The 19750-nt window shown below is 38.2% G+C and overlaps 2 protein-coding genes across 3 annotated transcripts in view; both read left to right on the top strand.

Moving 5' to 3' along the window:
- LOC131979542 (general transcription factor IIF subunit 2-like) overlaps positions 1-7553 on the top strand; it is a 51703-nt gene extending 44150 nt beyond the window's left edge. Inside the window, exons 6-8 of one of the 2 annotated variants that reach the window (XM_059343561.1) lie at positions 2163-2262; positions 2806-2949; positions 6116-7553. In XM_059343561.1, coding sequence (XP_059199544.1) covers positions 2163-2262; positions 2806-2949; positions 6116-6247 — 376 coding nt within the window. In that variant the 3' untranslated portion in view covers positions 6248-7553. Of the gene's footprint in view, positions 1-2162; positions 2263-2805; positions 2950-3788; positions 4248-6115 lie in introns of those variants that run through there. The other variant, XM_059343562.1, reaches the window with a different exon arrangement.
- A 707-nt stretch (positions 7554-8260) lies between these two features.
- LOC131979540 (interferon alpha/beta receptor 1-like) lies at positions 8261-15178 on the top strand. Its single transcript, XM_059343559.1, has 7 exons — positions 8261-8432; positions 10213-10324; positions 10570-10739; positions 11256-11401; positions 12454-12595; positions 13598-13746; positions 14784-15178. The coding sequence occupies exons 1-7, from the start codon at positions 8393-8395 to the stop codon at positions 14892-14894; spliced, it is 870 nt and encodes a 289-aa protein (XP_059199542.1). The 5' UTR covers positions 8261-8392; the 3' UTR covers positions 14895-15178.
- The last annotated feature ends 4572 nt before the right edge of the window (positions 15179-19750 follow it).

Genomic DNA, 19750 nt, shown 5'->3' with positions numbered 1-19750 from the left:
CAAAATGTGTCAAAAATGTAATATATTAAAAAGCTTCTGGTATATTATGAAAACCTAACCCCTAAATGATATTCAGTCATTTTTCAAGGTATATATACAAATTTCGGTTAATGATCAGACTAACTATTGATGGATTATTCTTATAGTTAGTGGAATAATGAAATCAGAGCAGGGCAGCATTTGTTTTGTTTTGTTCACCCCTGGACAACAAAACATCTGTTCAAGTGCTGTGAATGAATTCCAAGTGGAGTAGAGAAGTTTGACATCCCTGCAACTGTTAATTTGTGTACACTAAACACTCCAGTCCACTCTGCCTTTTTTTTTTTCTTTTTTTTTTTTTGTAAATGTTTTCTGTCTCCTCTTCATTGAAACCCGTTATTCCAGCTCGTTAGTGCATGGTATTGCTATAGCAACTGCATGACTGTGGCAGATGCACTGCTACAATACAACCCAAGGCAAACACAAACACAGTTTGCTTCAGTGTGAGAGACTGTTTCTGTGTCAGCCATCAGATCAGAAAGACAAATCACCGGAAAAGCAATTTAATGAATGTTGTGCAAAAAAGTGTTCCCTCCTGACCCTCTCATACACTTTTAGGTTACCTACCTTCACAGAGGTATCTCTGCTGGTCATCTGGTTGGGAATCTCCATATTCATTACAGGATGGCACGCCGTTGTACTGTAATATTGTAATACTGAAATTAGATTCATCCAACCGTTATTAATTTCTGCCTTGACAAGGAAACTTTCCAGTTCTGTAATCTCCCATTTGGGTGGCAGCTGACAAATGTCCCTCCATCATGACAGACAACAGGATATTCAGGACATTATGTTTTCGTGTGTGTGCATGTGTGTGTAATATCAGAGTTTTAACAGAAACTTCACAAGTTCCTTGTCGTGGTTATATGTAGACTTGAAGCATTAAATTGCATATTGGAGAGAAAAAACAAACAGCATTTATCTACTGTAAGTTGTAAGCTATAGCTACAGTAAGTGGTATAATAAACAACCCAGATAAATAAGTCATCCAACCCATTAAATTGTCAAACTGAAGAAGCAGAAGCAAACTGACTGAGAATAACATGCTGAGAAAAACTCAGCAGGAATGTGAGGGACTGTTATTTACCCTGCTGTCAGACAGCCCTTTCCAATGGGAAACTGAAGCCACTGCATCTATCCATGTTCCCCACCAGACTCCTTTCACAAATACATTAATTTAGCCAGGCAGAAGATGGGAGTTGCTGGTCTACTGCTGCTTGTTTGTGTTATTGTGTGACTTGGGTATCCTAAAGGGTTTGCTCGGATTTGCCAAACTCGCACAATTACACAAATAAATAACCAATCGAGGCAGAGGCAAACCAGCTGCCAAGAGCAAAAAGATACTGTTTTTGTCAAAGGAAATTGGTATGTGGCTCCAAGTAGCCGTTGGAAAGCGCTGTAAGTAAAGTGGTGAAAAATTAGGTGTTTTTTTTTTTTCATGTGGCTAAAATATGTTTTGCTGCTGCCCCTGTCCACAGCGGTGCATTGCTTGGCTTCAGTGTCAGTACTCCTGCCTGCTTCTGCAAACAGGAGGCATGCTGACCATCATCTACTGTAGGTTAATACAGGGGCGATGGATAAATGCATCATAGAACCCCACTTCAAAATTGTTTAATTTCCCTTTAAGATACATAATTTAAATGATATAAATGGTGTGTTTTTCCTCTTTGATTGCCTTTATTACTTATATATTGTATGCATTCATCAGGTTTGACTTATATTAATTAAATATGACAAAGAAATAAGAGAAGCAAGAGAAAAAATTCTATGCAGGTATAGAATTAGACTAATGTCTGCAGGGTTTACGAGCTTTGTTAGCATTGCTGTTTATGGTTAATATATCTTGATAAATATATTAATAATTGCAGGTCATCAGGCGGCTGCAGTGCTTAGCCTTAAATTTGAAATAAAATGTGTTTACTCACACAGAACAAACAATAAATAAAAAGAAAACGGAGCAGCTGCCATTACTTATTTGGTTAGTTTATGCTCAGGGTGCTGACAGTTGTTTCTATGCCAACAGGCATTTCTGTCAGTAGTGATCAAGTTATACAGAAAACACAAAGCAAACTTTTTCTCTTTTTGTGTGTGTCTGTGTGTGTGTGTGTGTCTGTGTGTGTCAGGCTGCAGCTTAAAGAGTCCACCAAGCCTCAGCGTTTGTCACAGCAGCTGGAGAGAGCCGTCACTACCATCTTCAAGCCTGTGGCCAACCACGATTTCAATGTGAGGACTAAAACAGCAAGGCTGTATATACATGTTAAAATGTGTGACCAGTTTGATTTGAAAACATGGTACGACGAGTAGAAAAGTAAAAACCAGTAGTTGCACTAGAGTAATAGTAAAGTGGGAATTTGTTCAAACTTGGCTCAAACGTCCACTAATACATTTCGATTTTGGAGGCCAAATGTCACAGTCACTGTTCACTGTTTTTCAAGAATTTATACATTGATTATGACAACATTTCACACTGTCACAACTGTCTAATAAGATGAATTGGTTAAGTGATGACATTTTTTAATTCAAATGTTAAAAGGTCACCTTTTCTGTGACATTATAAACTTTCTGCTTTACCACTTTTCTGGCCGTTCAACACCATAACTCAGGAACAGAGGGGGAGTCCTTTGGTCAGATACTGAATTGGGTGTCCACCATAAAACTGTGTAGACATTGGAATCAAACCATAATGGTCGGATTATTATTAGTCATATTACAAGTGTAGTTATTGATATTAATAGCAGTATTAGTAACATTCAATATGATTCTCAGCTGGAGCACGAGAGGAAGAAGAAGTCTGAGGGGAAGATGGTGAGGGTTGAGCGTCAGCTCGTGTTGGACATGCTCTTCTCTGCCTTTGAGAAGCACCAGTATTACAATATTAAAGACTTGGTGGACATCACCAAACAACCTGTGGTGAGCAACACACACATACATATACACACACACACACACACACACACACACACACACACACACACACACAACAATATATCTGGAATAAAAAAAACAATACACCTGCCCACTATCCACCTTGCTTTGTTAAATTTGAACAATTCGCCCACAGCATGACGTTCATGCCTGTTCACACTTCATCTTTTGTGGCTGAAATTTGGGCCAACATGCACACACACACACACACATACACACTCACGCACACACAGAGACACAAAAACACGGGATGAATCGATACAGTGCAGTGGATTCGTTCCAGCTCGCAGAGAACAGCAATGTGTAGGTGCTGATGAGACCTTGAGGTCCTCCTCTCCCTCTGATTGCATCTGATTGCATAACCATCGGCTGAGTAGGAGTCAAACGCCGCAATACACTCCACACCATCATTTCTCTCCTAAAGCACTTGGCTAACACTCAAATTAACTGAACTAAAGTAACTGAAATGCCCATTATGAAAATTCTGGAAACACTGGTATTCATCGGTGCAGAGGAGGCGTCTCTGCAAGCTCAACACAGACACCCAGTGGTCATCGATGAGTATGGTCTCTCACACAGCACCACTGAATGGTCTCCACAGGTCCTGCTCTGTATTCCACATTGGGCTTGTGTTACTGTAGCTACACACATGAAAGTCTAAACAGGTTAAATTGAGAAGCAAATCTGTGCATGCAGAGTTGCAGGGGACCCTCCATTCAGTATAAAATTGGTCAGGGTGTGGTCATTTTATTGTATTTTATGAATGATCTAATCTAAGTCTTCAAGTCACAAGGAGTTTTTAATATTCCTGATTTGCTTTGAAGGTGCTGGTAGGTGGATCTTGTAGGACACCGAAGTAAGCTGGGATTCGGCACTTAAGGGGAAACTTAGCTTACATTGCTGAGTGACTGATTTTGCACCTCCAACTGTCGCTAAAAGTGTATTAGGTAAAGTCTTAATGTCAATAAAGTCATTTTTTGTGAAACCTTTATTCATCAGAAGAGTTTTTACAAATCTGAAACTCTGATTCAAAAAACCTTAAGATTCTTTAGCCTCTCTAACCAGTGCCTTTCTGCCGACACCTGTACTATCCACCTATGGACATACCCACTCGCCTGTGGTCGAAGAAATACTTTTACTTCCATAAAAGTAATTACACCACAGTGTAGAAATACTCAGTTTCAGGTTCTACATTCATAAATGCACTTAGTAAAAGTACAGTATATGCAGGTATTCTCAAAATATGAGACAACAATACTAAAATGATTTGATTGTTATGCTGAAAAATATTTATTGTATTATTATTATTGATGTGTGAACATGTCTTTCATTTTACAGCCAGTAGCTAAAAATAGTTATATATATATATATATATATATACATCTGTCAAATTTAGTGGGGTAGAAGTATAAAGTAGCATTAAATGTAAATACTTAAAATAGAAGTTCCTCACAATTGTTAATTAATGTTTAATGTTATGTCTGTTCAGAGCTCTTAATTTTAAAGATATAAATATATCTTTTCCGTTCAATAGATGTTATACACAAACATACAACACATACAGTAGTGTTCAAAATAATAGCAGTCCAATGTGACTAACCAGATTAATCCAGGTTTTTAGTATATTTTTTATTGCTACATGGTAAACAAGGTACCAGTAGGTGCAGTAGATTCTCAGAAAACCAACAAGACCCAGCATTCATGATATGCAGCTCTTAAGGCTGTGCAATTGGGCAATTAGTTGAAAAGGGTGTGTTCAAAAATATAGGAGTGTCCGCTGTTGACTTTACAAACTCAAAACTATTTTGTACAAACTTTTTTGATTCTAGGATTTATCAATCCTGTGAATCACTAAACTAATATTTAGTTTATGACCACAGTTTTTTATAACTGCTTCACATCTTTGTGGCATGGAGTCAACCAACTTGTGGCACCTTTCAGCTGTTATTCCACTCCGAGAATCTCTAACAACATTCCACAATTAATTTACATTTCTTGGTTTTGCTTCAGAAACAGCATTTCTGATGTCGCCGCACAAGTTCTCAACTGGATTAAGGTCCGGGGATTGGGCTGGCCACTCCATAACATCAATGTTGTTGGTTTGGAACCAAGATTTTGCTGGTTTACTAGTGTGTTTGGGGTCATTGTCTTGTTGAAACACCCATTTCAAGGGCATGTCCTCTTCAGCATAAGGCAACATGACCTCAAGTATTTTGACATATGCAAACTGATCCATGATCCCTGGTATGAGATAAATAGGCCCAACACCAAAGTAGGAGAAACAAGCCCATATCATGATGCTTCACTGTCTTCACTGTGTACTGTGGCTTGAATTCAGAGTTTGGGGCTCGTCTAACAAACTGTCTGCGGCCCTTGGACCCAAAAAGAACAATTTCACTCTCATCAGACCACAAAATGTTCCTCCATTTCTCTTTAGGCCAGTTGATGTGTTCTTTGGCAGATTGTAACCTCTTCTGCACATGCCTTTTTTTAACAGAGGGACTTTGTGGGGGATTCTTGTGAATAGATTAGCTTCACACAGACGTCTTCTAACTGTCACAGCACTTCCAGGTAACTCCAGACTGTCTTTGATCATCCTGGAGCTGATCATTGGCTGAGCCTTTGCCATTCTGATTATTCTTCCATCCATTTTGATGGTTGTCTTCCATTTTCTGCCACATGTCTCTGGTTTTGCTCTCCATTTTAAAGCATTGGAGATCATTTTAGCTGAACAGCCTATAATTGTTTGCAAGTTTTCCCCTCTCCAATCAACTTTTTAATCAAAGTACGCTGTTCTTCTGAACAATGTCTTGAACGACCCATTTTCCTCAGGCTTTCAAAGAGAAATGCATGTTCATCAAGTGCTGGCTTCATCTATCTATATTTTTTAACACAAAACCCTTTCAACTAATTGCCCAATTGCACAGCCTTAAGTGCTGCATAACACGAATGCTGGGTCTTGTTGGTTTTCTGAGAATCTACTGCACCTACTGGTACCTTGTTTACCATGAAGCAATAAAAAACATACTAAAACCCTGGATTAATCTGGTTAGTCACATTGGACTGCTATTATTTTGAACACTACTTTATGTCAAATACAACTGTTGATTGTTGTTTGTCACAGTCTGTTGATTTCAACCTGTTTCTCCAGACGTACCTGAAAGAAATCATGAGAGATATCGGGATGTACAACAGCAAGGGGGCTCACAAGAGCACCTGGGAGCTGAAGCCAGAGTATCGACACTACCAGTCTGCTGAGGAGGAGGAGATGCAGACGGCCTAGTTCACTGATGTTCCGCTCATCACGCAGGAGGAATAGAGAGGTGCAGCTCTCAGGGTTTTCCACTGACTTCCTGAGTACAGATTTTGAAAAGAACATACTGTTTATTGGATAAGCAGTTATCATGGAATGTTTTGAGTTCATAATAATTGGGTTGAAGAGACTAATCCACTTTCACATAAATAAACAGACATTTTGTTCACAGTGATAGAAGTTTTTTTGAGTTTAGGAATGGATACCCAGTGGCTGTTTGGAAGTGAAAGATGGGGAGAAAAGACAACATATTTTAGAGATGTTTTAAACATGTTTTTAACATTCACACATACACTTGAGCTCATTTATTTCCATGTCTAAACTTTGCCCCTGGATAACAATCAATCTGTAAATCCGGGAAAAGATACCTCGGTAGTCGGGACAAGTTTGAATCCCATATGATCGGCCACTTTTTAAGGCTGTGATTAAAGATAATACAGCATTTTAAAAGGGTTGTTTTGCGCTGTGGGCTTTTCCAGCATCATTTGGTCATATGTTCTGGAGCTGCCCAAGGATATCAAACTACTGGAACATATTTGTCAGACCTTATCAAGAATTTTGCACAGACCTATTGCCTAAAAATGCTAGAAATGGCCCAATTAGACTCTGTTGATACATGTAGTCGTATAGATTGTTCAAAAAAGGCAGGGAAAAAACACCATATTGTGGGATGCTCAAAAATGCCCCTCAAAAAAGTCAAGTCAATGTTGATTTTTGTCAAAAATGCTCAAATTTTAAAATGGTTCAGTTATAGTCTGTTGATACATGTAGTAGTATAGTTTGTCCAAAAATAGCGAGAAGAAAACACCATAATATGCGATGTCCAAAAATGACCCGGGCAAAAAATGTAGAACAGTGTTTGAGTTTTGCAGCAAGTAAGAATTGACATTTAAAGAAGTGAAAAAGTATAGTAGGTAAGAATTGAGTTTGAGGTTTTTTCTTTTGTAGCCTGTAGCTAGTGTATGTTTCGTGTGCAGCAAGACACAGCAATGATGGCAGGTTGTCTTCTCAGATGCCATAATATAAGCTGTGTACACAGTAGAACTTATTGGTATACTTCTAGCAATACAGTGGGTCAATGAAAACAGCCATCAAAACATCATTGTGGCATCTGATAGTTTGTCAGCACTCTTGAGTATACGGTCAGGGAAATCAGCATGTAGGCAAGACATCCTGTATGAGATTTTTCACTCACTGCTCATACTGCACAATAAGGGTTTGGTCATCTCCCTCCTTTGGGTTCCTGCTCACATAGGAGTAGATGGAAATGAGAATGTAGATATCTTTCAATCACTAAAACAACAGATTATTGACATGAAAATACCACTAAGCAGAGGAGAGGCAAAGGCAATCATAAAGAACCATGTGGGAAATATCTGGCAAGAACACTGGGATTTGAGCGACACGGAGACATTTCTACAGTATACAAAAACATGTCGGGGCTGGCGAAGTCAGGAGCAGGAACCCAAAAGAGGAGACGGCCATCTCACACTTTAGGATCGGACACAGAGGATTAAACCAAACACTCCATAGAATAGGCACTCCTGAAGACCCAGCTCTTCAGAGAGCATCTTCTCTCCTAGCACAACAAGATAATTCTACTCCTTAAAGAATTGTCACTAGCACTTATTGATGCACTAATAGCTCTTATTGCAGTATGCCTTGATTGTTTGCTTTTTTCTTCCTGTAAGTCACTTTCGATAAAAGCTAAATGACTAAATGTAAATATTTGTATTGTAATATGCTATTATTTACACTATTGTTTCCCCCTTTTCCAGTTAAATAAGTTATTTATCTTAATATTATTATTATCATCATTACTTTATTTTTATTTATTTTTTTTGTTGGTTTTTTATCAGTATATATTATATTATTTTCTCTCCTTATTTTCCTGTCAATCTACTGCTGCACACTTCAGTCCAGTAGGTGGAGGTAATGCACCTGTACGTTGGTCTGCCAACCACCAATAAAACTCAAAAGAAGAAGAAGAAGAAGAAGAGGAAGTTAAAACGGATTGAGACATGTTTTGGTGTTACTGTTTGACAGTCAGATTATGCTTTTTAAGAAAACAAATGTGTTTGGGCTCCTCGTACCGTGTGAAATGACGTCGTCAAGATGCTTTTCAGTGTCCTGTGCGTTCTAGTTGTCATCCAAGGTAAGAGTGAGTTGGTTTGGTTTCTCTACTCGCTGTTAACTATTGTCTAGTTTTGTGTGATTGATGACGTGAGTAATGAAAGAGGAATGTCCGTATTGAACTAAAGCTAACGTTCGCTAATAGCCGTTACTGTTAGCCTCAAAGAAAGCTTTTGATGTTTTGTATCATGTAAAGTGCTGTTTACCTAGTAGCCAACCAGACTCCATTAAACAGTCACACTTTAATGTCGGCAGTTTAACATCAGGTAGAATACAGCTTCATGCTGTCGGTTCACTGGTTGATACAGGGCCTTGTGCCAAGGAAAACTATACTCGTTATCAACGCTATTCAATCAATCAATCAATCAACCAAACTATTTATATAGCGCCTTTCATACATAGAAATTTAATACAAAGTGCTTTACAAAAAATGAAAATAAAAACAGACAATAAAAATGACAAAACCCACCCCTCCCATCTCACATACACATATGTACGTACATACATACACACACGCACATAGACACACAAACACACACTCAGACTCACACACAGCACATATTGATTGACAGTGTAGAGACATGGTAAGGCACCGAGGATCCAGATGAGGAAAAATCAACCTGTGGGAGCATCCACACGGAGAGGTGCCACAGAGACCACCAGGACCCGGGTAGACCGGAGCGGACTCCACACATGGTGCTGAGCCGCCTGGTCCTCGGGCCCAGGGAATCTCCAAGACCACATCCCCACGGGCAGACCCAAGGGGCCTGCAACGAGGCCCCCATTAGGGAACACTGGAGCTAAAAACTAAAAGACAACAGGTTCAGATAAAAAACTAAAATACAACAGGAAAGAAAATGCAAATGATATGATGAACAACTAAATAAGTAGGTGAATAAATAAATAGTAAAGTAATCAGTTAAAAGCTAGACCAAACAGGTGGGTCTTGAGCCTCCTTTTAAAAACAACAGTCTCTGTGGTCCTGATGTCCTCTGGCAGGCTGTTCCATAGGCGCGGGCCATAATGGCTGAATGCAGCCTCCCCATAGGTTTTAGTTGTAACTCTTGGAATAATTAAAAGGCCGCTGCCAGAGGACCTCAGGACCTGAGAGGCTTGATATGATAAAAGCATATCAGATAGATAAGATGGCTCAAGACCGTTAAGACATTTAAAAACTAATAAAAGAACCTTAAAATCGATATTCTTGCTAAATGCTAACTTTAATGTTACCAACAGACGTGGGACATTGGCAGTCTCTTCTGATTGATAACTAACTAACTGGTTAGGGTACATCTGAACAGTCTAAACCTATAAAACATTAAATTACAAAGACTCGATGACTTGATTTGAGTCAGTTGTCATGTAATGAGCAGCTTACCGTCATCCTTTCAGGTCTTTCATCTTTTCCTTTGTAGTTTGACAAACCCCACACCAATATTTTTACGTTCCTTTTTAGTAAAACAACGTTTTTTGCTGCATCGCATTAGAGCAACAAAAAGTTCAAACTCATATTAAAAATGTCCCTTTAACAGCTCATTAAGGCGTTTAATTATATCATGTCATATCTTCATAGCTTTCGTGTTAGAACATGAGTGGACTGGAGATGGTTGAACCCCAAAATTAAAATAAACACAGTCTCCAACCATCAACCAACACAAGTGATGATTGTGTGGTTTCTGTTGTTGTTGTTGTTGTTGTTGTGAATTTTAAGGTATTTGCCTTTTGTTTGTAGTCCTGCATAACGTGTGGAACATCATCTTCTCATTTGTTGCTCTGTTCATGTCAATTGTTATGTGTATCAGTACTGTCTGTGGCGCCGCCAGCACCACCAGAGAACATCCATGTTGATGAGTGGCTGCTGAGATGGACTCCTGCCACTGACGGAGACGTCACCTACACTGTCAAGTACAGCAGGTGAGGGTTGATGCTTCTGGTGCCTGTTGAAGTATGTCAATCTAGAAGAAACCTGAGAGGTTTGAAGTTCCTGTCATGTCTGGACATTCATCAACCAATTATTGTACAACTCTTCTGTTTTTTTGTATTTTTTTTTTAGCCATATATTTGTGGTAAAATGCTCTGTATTTCCATTTGAATGTATGAAAGGTATTTGATGGTGAGAGATTCTGGACTGATATAAATCTCCTGTTCCTTGTCCTCAGCTTTGACAAGGGTCCGTGGACAAATTTACCAGCCTGCACCCAAATATCCATCAATTCCTGTCATGTCATTTCCACCAAGGCTCAGGGCATTCATGGCTGTGTTATGCTGCGTGTGCAAGCAGAAAGACATGGGCTGACCTCAACACCAGTCGAAGCCTGCAGCAGACGTGGTAAGAGACCACAGCACTCTTATCAGGTGTCAAACTTAATGTCATCTGTGGGACATCACCAGTAGGTTCCTGAAGAGCCACTGTGAAGCTTGATGTGTGTTGGCTCTGGCTGCTGCCATCTGGCCACAACCTGACTCCTCCTAACTCCACACTGAGGCTGCTCCAGGCAACCGGCTTTCTCAAACACAGCAACGTTTGTTACCTTAAGCAGCAAACTCCTTAATTATGCAATAACGTAAACTAAAACCAGACTTTGGTTGTGAGTGGTCTGACTGGTAGAACAGATAATGTCTGCTGTCTGTATCAGTGGTTTGAGTCTTTACAAGCCCCAAACAAGCGTTCATAACTTTGTTAAAATCATTATGCTGGAATCATTAGTACATTTAAATTGAGATTTATTTTAGGTCTGAAATGCTGAGGTCTATTGGTGTCATGTGAGATGTCACACCTACAGTATTGAAAGAGGACATGGATCCTGATATTGTCATCGTCAGTATATTTGCTCTGCTCTTGCAGGTGACTCCTGCACCCCTGACTTCAGTCTGACTGCACGGCCTGGCACCCTGACTGTAAATCTGAGTAGGAACCACAGTTTGGCTCTGGATCATGCTGACCATGTAGGACACAGAGTTTACTATGGCATGGAAGGAGAGCCCCTGCAGGTGAGGAACCTCGCAGTTTAGCAAGAATACACATGCTGTTGCTTCCTGTTTTATTTGTACTGTTCACACTAAGTTGGTTGGTTTTGAAAATAAAAAAAGAATAAACGTGTTGTCTCCAGAAAACAACAAAACTGTTGATCAGTCAACATGGAGCAGACAGGTTCATCTGCTGAAAATGTAAATGACACAACAAAATGTTCCGACAGCAACAAACGTGGCAACAGTGGATGAGGCAGTAATAATGTGCCTTTAGCAGGGGCCTCGATAGTGTTGGGGGTGGGACTCTGTTCATTCCTTTTAAAGTGGCTCAGTGGCACATGAAGCCAACAAAGTTTTGGCTTCTGTGCATGAAGAAATTCCCACATCAATGGAGCCCATAGTGCAACACACTAGAGACTTCTGCAGGCCAAGCCAACCACTTCTGGTGTGTCACTCCTTGATTGGGAATGAAATGATTAATCAAACAACTCTATTAGACTTTCTGAATATTAGCAGCATTAAAAACTGAATTCTGATATTGCTACTAGTCATTTAATGGGAGCTGTTAAATGTATGATACACATGTGTCTTTACCAGTGTAAGTTTCTAGGAATAAGGCATTGTGAATGTCCAGGTCTAGTTTCTAACTGCTAAGTGAAGGTTCGGCATACTGCTGACTTGGAGCTGAAGTCTCTAGTGGAGAGTGTCCACGGGCTGAGCTTGTAGGCTAACTCTAGTTTGTGGTTGGATAAACAGAGAGAGAGGGAGAGCTGTAAGGGGGATGACATGAACAAATGCGCTATTTCCGTCCAGTTTACTACATTATTTTTCAACCTTCGACTGGTGCTCTTTAATTGAGCAATGTTGTTGCATTGTTTTCTTCTGTAATGGTATAATCACGTTTTCTTTTGCTGAAAATTTGGTTCAAATTTGGGATAGATTCTGATGAAAACCTGACTAATAAAACAACATTTAGGGATGATTGTGATAACAGTATTTGTTAAGTGAATAGGAAATATATCTTTCTAACTGTAATGTGTTTGAATGTTTTCCAAACACGTTCTATTCTTCAGGACTATGAAGATACTGCAGCCTCTGTGACCATCAGTGAGCTGCAGGAGGGACAGCGTTACTGTACTAAGGTGCAGTACACTTATCATGACAAGCCTGTCGGAGTGCCCTCCTGTACCCAGTGTGAGCTCATCCCTGAGTCAAGTAAGCATACGCAGCAACCACAAATATGACTTCTTTAGCCAGGAAAGAATATGTTTTTGAGACATTGAAGATCCAAATATGGTTTGTTTCCTGTTTTCCACTCTGATTCTACGTCCTCCTGACAGCCAAGGGCTTCAGTAGACGCAGTAAGAAAACAAAACAGATTAATGGTTACAACACCCATCACAGTAAACTTCCATTACCTTGTAATGCAGTTTCAAGTGTGCAGCCATGGTTCTGCATTTAACACTCAACATGTGTGACATCAACTGTTGCTATACAGGATAATAAGGATGATTTGACTTGATGTGGGGATTTCTTGCAATATAATAGTTTGTGTCAGTCAACTCTTAAATCTTGACGGTCAGAGCTTCTTTAAACACAACAGAGAGTTTAAACAATCCCTAGAGATGCTGTTGGGGAGTTTTAAGATAAAAGTAAAGCTGATTACATGTTCATTGTGAGGAAAAACAGATTCATTTGAGTTTGGATTTTATGTTTATAGTCAGAAAGAAATTGTGGAATAATCACTAAAAATGTTCATTAAATATTGCATGCTCAATATGTGGGAAAGTTAGGAGGTGCTCTTCGAATGGTTTCTTAATCACTACTGCAGAATAACCCTCTTATTGTCTGTTGATCTGTGTGTCTGCTATGGTTCATACACACAGTTTCTCTGCATTACAGCTAAATGCATATTTGCAGTATATTGCTGATGCAATGATTATTTGATTATCCTTTAATATGCTCCCACATGAAAAACACACAGTATGGTCCTTTTAGAGTCCAAATTTATGGAAGTGTGTAATCTTATTGTGTAATCCATTTTAAAAATAAGCAACATTTTAAAGTTTTAAATCTCATAAATCCGCTGAAGTCAGAACATAAGAGTTGTAATGGATTCCCATCTGCCTCTGTGTGTGTCTGTGTGTCTGTGTGTCTGTGTGTCTGTGTGTGTGTGTGTGTGTCTGTCTGTCTGTCTGTCTGTCTTACATTTACCAGGAAAGAACCCAAAGGCGACAGAAATCCTAGCAGCTGTGGTGCCTGTTGTTGTCCTGCTCATTCTCATACCTGTGATTGCATACGTCCTCATATTCCAACAGCGGAGAATCAAACAGTGGCTGCAACCTCCATACCAGATCCCACCTGACGTGAGCACCAAGCCTGACCAATACATTTATATATATTTATACATTTACACAAGCACTAGATCACACTGAACAACCCAATACCAAAATAAACTAGGAAATATAACAAAAACCATGCCATGATATTCTAATCTTTTGTGACCTCATTCCATTAAATAGAGTGCAAAGACGAGACATGATGCTCAAACTTGAAAACTTTGGTTTAGTGTAAATGTAAACACTTTCATAATTTGACATATTCTGTTTTTATTTTCGTTCTACATAGTCTTCCAACTTTTTTGGAATTGGGGTTGTAGAAACACTATCAGAGAGTAATAAATAGGTGTTTCAATAGCAGTTTATTGTGAATATTGATGAAGGTGAGGATTAAAGTATTTATTTGATTTACAGTACTGGAATCATGCAGCATGATTATCTGGTTATGCAGGAAAATGTTTCTTCACTGAACCGGCTGATTTTTATTTGTTGGTCTAAAATGTGATTTATCTTTTCACCCAGCTGATTAATGTTTGTTATTGATAATGTCATTGTGAGTCTGCTTTTTGAAAACGTTCTACTATGTTGTGAAAATGTAATTGTTCAAAAGGTGTTAGCATATTTCTTCAACCAAACACAGAGCACAAAGGAATAACAAAGCACGTTCTCACCAGTCATCCTGACTTTTCTATAAAGATCCTGGAGCTTTGCACCAGAAGTGATCCAGCTAACCACTGCTGCTATGTAAGGAGCAGTTAATGTTTGCTGCATAGTCTCCATGTCTTCATGCTGTATGTTGTACTGTGAAACAGATATTTGTTAATAATGTAGCAGCAGATGACGGTAACAACAATGCAACACATTTCCACTTGTGGTGTCGACAGGAAGTTAAAAGACAAAATAAGGAAGTGCCAGCACTTCCTTGTTGCTGCTTTATCACTGCTGACACAGAAAGGCACATTAACAACAATTCACATGTAGTTATTGACAGTGTGCATAATACAGTATCTTCTAGGTATATATTATATTTGAATACAGTTAATAGCTTTTTTCTTTTCTCCTAGTTCTTCCTCGAGCCATTACCTGAGCATCACCTTGGCATCCCGGCCAGCGGCCCCCCCGAGGAGCACTGGGACGTCATTTCTTCCTTTTCTCAACAAGAGTTTAGAGACTAACTCCACCTGCGTCTGCGCTCCACCTCCTCTTTGTGGCCTTCTTCTTATGCTGTGTTGGTCTCAGACCTGAGAGTTGAACTGTTTCAAACTGCTGACCTGACTCCCCCACATTAACAAAGGTCTGCTTCTCCCTGAAGCCAGACTTCCTGCTGAGGAGGATTTAGACTCAGGGGAAGTGTTTGCTTCATTTAAGTTGAAAGTGAATTAAGTCTGATTTGATCTAGATTGAGTTTTGACTCTGGAAGAGAAAATTAAGCAATACAAAGACTGAACCACTCTCCAGACCACGCGGAATGGTGAGCTCCAGACTGTTATTATACCCAGTCTCATTTTATTATGGCTGCAGGAATTCTGGGAAAACAGTTACAGCAAATGTAAAAAATATTCACTGTGGTTCAACGTTTCACAGAAAAGTGTGTGTGCCAAATGGAGCAAAATTACTAAATAAAGAATATGTTTTGTAGCTTTCTCTGCTTTCTTTACAAGCCTCCGTCTGTAAAATACAACTCATTTCTCTCTGTCTCTCTGTCTCTCTCTGTCTCTGGTGGCGGCTAAAGTGACAGAAAAAGGTACACTTCTGCCTGTCAGCCTATAGAGGTCGACATAAATCAACTCATTAGAAACAGTTGAACCCAGTAGACACACACTGGATCTACTCATCATCAGAAACACCTGTTCAACAACTCTTTTAACTCTGAATTACTTTCTCATTTTATGTCAAAGTTCAATAACATTGTGATTTTAACATTCATGTCTGTTGTCCGACTCAGACCCTGGTCAATGATTTTATGGACACCTTGGAATCTTTTAACCTCACTCAGGGAGTTTATGTTCCTACTCACCAGAAGGGGCACACACTTGATTTGATTTTATTCAGTGGTCTCAGCCCCAAAAATGTAGCAACTAAGGACGTGTGTGTCTGATTATAAAGCGGTTTTATTGAATGCGGTTTTAACTCGTTTAAATTTTCTAAACTTTTTATCACCACTTCATTAACTGATTTTAACTCCCATTTTAACACAGAAGAGCTTGTCTCTCTTTTTAATAATACTTGTCCAACTGTCCTGGATTCTACTGCCCCCTACAAACAGAAAAAAGCAACCATAACTCCCAAACCTTGATTAAATGAATCCACCCAAGACATAAAGAGGGACTGTAGAAAAAAGGAACAGAAATAGAAGGTTTGCAAGTATTTTATGAGATTTGGAAAGAAGCTATGAAAGCTTTGAAAAACTACCAAAAAGCAGTTAAATTTTAGTTTAGTTTAATTTTATTTTCAAATCTAATTTTAATTAATCATTCCAACCCCAGAGTTTTATTTAAGGTTATTAATTCACTGATCAGGGGTTGAATTATGGAAAGCAGGGTCTTAGTCACATAGGGTTGGGATTTCTGTTGCTCTGTCTGCTGGCGTGATGAAATTTACCCATGCACTGTAACGCTGTAGGACAGGGAAATGGGCCAGTTGCAGAACAACACTGGAGATATTCCTTTCCAACATGCATTCACAATGTGACAAGCTGTACAAACTCCAGCAGTTGGTGGGGCAGGGGGAGTTTATGACGTTGTGTTTGTTTAGTATCCATGAACACACCCTGCAGGCCAAGTGTGGCAAGACAAATTAACTTTAGGATGACAGTTTGAACATTAACATAATCAAGCACAAACAAGCTTTCAGGGGTCTTTGTATTTGTCTCATTCCTGTTCCTACGTGAACTATATGTGTCCAATAGTTAAGAGAGATGAGGTTTATTTTGAAAAGACACTCTGCATGTAATGAATATAATCTCATCACCGTCCCTGATGGATTCCCTATGTGTTTGTATCTGATGGCGAGGGGCACTGGCCATAAGTGTCCATATGTGTTGTTGGAGTGAAAATGTTTGACTTTCAGTTACATGTTGGGTTTTGCTGACATCAGTGTGGTTGTTAAGACATGTGAATGGGTGGACAGTTTGATGATGGTTTATCAGTTTTTATCAGGCCAGCTGACAGTATGCTTGGGCCCGGGACAAGATTCTCTCAGATGTTGTCTTTTTGATATTACAAGCACACCAGAGCTAATATTATATGTCCTGTTATATATAAAATTATGGTTAAAAAATATACATTTGTATGTATATATAAATGCAGAAACAGGTAAAACTAGATAAATAAATAAACAAATAAAGGAAAAAGCTCAAGCTTCTTGATGGTTGAGACTTTACTATTATTATTCAATAATATTCAACTGTGAGTAGCCTAGTCAGACCTTAAAGACTACATTTACAAAGTGAGTATACTTCCTAAGAGTCTTAATAAGAACCCTTATTTTCTCACAACATATACACAGAACTTTTATTTATTATACATTTCAAATATGAGTTGTTGATTTTTTATTCAACTTTTAAAAGGAGGTAGTTCTTTGTCATAACACTAATTTCACCTGAAATGTATAATAGATCACCTCAGAGAGTCACTCAATTAATATCGGTACAGTACACAGAGCTATTTGTATCTCTCTTATATATATATTTATGTGTGTATATATATGTGTGTGTATATATATATGTATCTATGTATATATGTATATATATATATATATGTATGTATGTATGTATATGTATATGTAATACATATATATATATACACACACACACACACACATATATATATGTGTGTGTGTGTGTGTGTGTGTGTATATGTATATGTTTACATGTATATATATATATATATATATGTGTATATGTGTGTGTGTGTGTGTGTGTGTGTGTGTGTGTGTGTATATATATATGTATATATATATGTGTGTGTGTATATATATGTGTGTGTATATATATGTATATATACATATATATAATATCCTACATATTGGTAAATACAGGTATATATTATGTGCCATGCCGTTGTGATGAATTAACTGGTGTTAATTTACAACGTGACTGTGTCGATTGCCTGTTCACAACACTGCAAACTTTAAAATATGCAGTGCAAGCTCTTGTTGCAAAAGGAGAGACTGTGATGGTTAAGGATAGGCTTTATTGGCAAAGTATGTATATGAGAGGATTACATTTTTTGCATTGCTCTTAATAAAGTCAAACTGAAATGGATCTGACAACTACGAACAAGACCATTAAGCTTAACAAATTAAAGGAAACAATTCAAATGACACAGTGGTCGATGTGCATGATTTGAATTCAGAGCTTGGGGACCAAGGCCAGTTGCCCTCTGAAAGAGGGAGAAGAGAAACCTGGGGTTTGTTGAAGAAAACCTGCTAGTGAGCAGGTTAGGCTCTCAGAGTCAGTTAAAGAGTTTTCCACATATCAGGGATAACATACTCAGGGTTTTGAGAAACCCTACTTTCTGGAGTCCACCCCTAATGCATTGTTGCTGAAATATGGTTCTGCCTTGGGGCCGAAAGACTCTCGAATCAGCACTGTCAATAGAGATGTGTGAGACACTGCAGGCAGAAACAAATTTACTTTCAGAAGAACACACAGTTTGACAGTTGGTGCTATTATTTTGGCCAGTATACACAAACTCTCACTGGTCTTTATTAACCACCTTTTGATCAGTCAGACAATGAGAACTGACCTCAGTGGTTAGGTTAGTGGTTATTGACTGCTCTCTTTTAGTAGAAACATTGCTGATCTGGGTCCATTCAAACATTTCTCTGAAATCACAATGTGGAGAATTTGCAGCAGAGCTCTGGTGAGTAACAAACCTTGTTTTTTTCTGCCTCTTTATAATAAAGTTAAATTACACCAACTGGACAACATCATGTGGGTACAAATATTAATTTGTGCATCAGCATCTAGATTATGGCTGTAATTTCTGTAATCTGTTTTAGATTTTAACATTTTGTTTGACATTTTTTGTTTACTGAGAAATTGGTAGATATGGCTATGTATTTTTCTGCTTCTGCAGAAATGATCCCAGGTATGAAGATTGTAAGTAAAGAGTTTCAAGTATGGTCAAACTGTTATCATTCTAGATAAAACGGCTATCATTCTACCTGATTCTGGCAAAAAAAATCACTCATTCTTGAGAATAAGGCAAGACAGGACAGCTTTATTTGTATAGCACATTTGATACATAATTGGACGGAAATGTATTGCTGCCCCACACACACACACACACACAAGGCTCAGTATCACTAATAATTATTTCATGACAATGATCTTTTCAAGTTAAAACGTGATACTTTCATCTTATTTCATGACAACAAAACGAGAGGCAAGAATGGGCTCTGGCCCGTTTACAGGACTCAATAAAATTGTACTTTCAGCTTGGTTTGAGATTATTTCTATACATATATATATATGTATTATATATATATATATATATATATATATGTATATATATATATATATATATATATATATATATATATATATATAATCCTACAGAGACAAAAATGTGGGTCACAACTTTTGGCCGCACATTTTCATAAAATATATATTTTAATACAAAAGTGATTACAGTAATACATTTTACACCTAATTTATCAGTAGGTATTGTTATTTTAGGGTTATGAGGACTTTTTAACAATTGTAATTGTTTGGAGTTATTAATTATGGTCTAGGACAAGGGTGTTTTTGGTACAGTGCAGATTTTTTATTTTTTTAAATGAAGTATATATACTCAGGTTTCTATATATGTTGTCAGACTTTTTTTTTTTTTTTTTTACATATATACAATAATTTCCTGAACAGCATGCCACAATATATAGTATATATATAGGCCTATATATATATATGTATGTATAAATCACCACTTTTACTACTACCGGGCTTTGTTGGAACAATCAATTGAAAGTCACTTTGATAATAACATGTGCTAAATACAATTGTCACATTGTAACATTGAAGGTGGGA

Source organism: Centropristis striata, chromosome 10 (assembly GCF_030273125.1).
Source record: "Centropristis striata isolate RG_2023a ecotype Rhode Island chromosome 10, C.striata_1.0, whole genome shotgun sequence".
NCBI classification, from domain to species: domain Eukaryota; kingdom Metazoa; phylum Chordata; class Actinopteri; order Perciformes; family Serranidae; genus Centropristis; species Centropristis striata.
This window is presented reverse-complemented; position numbering and strand designations above follow the sequence as displayed.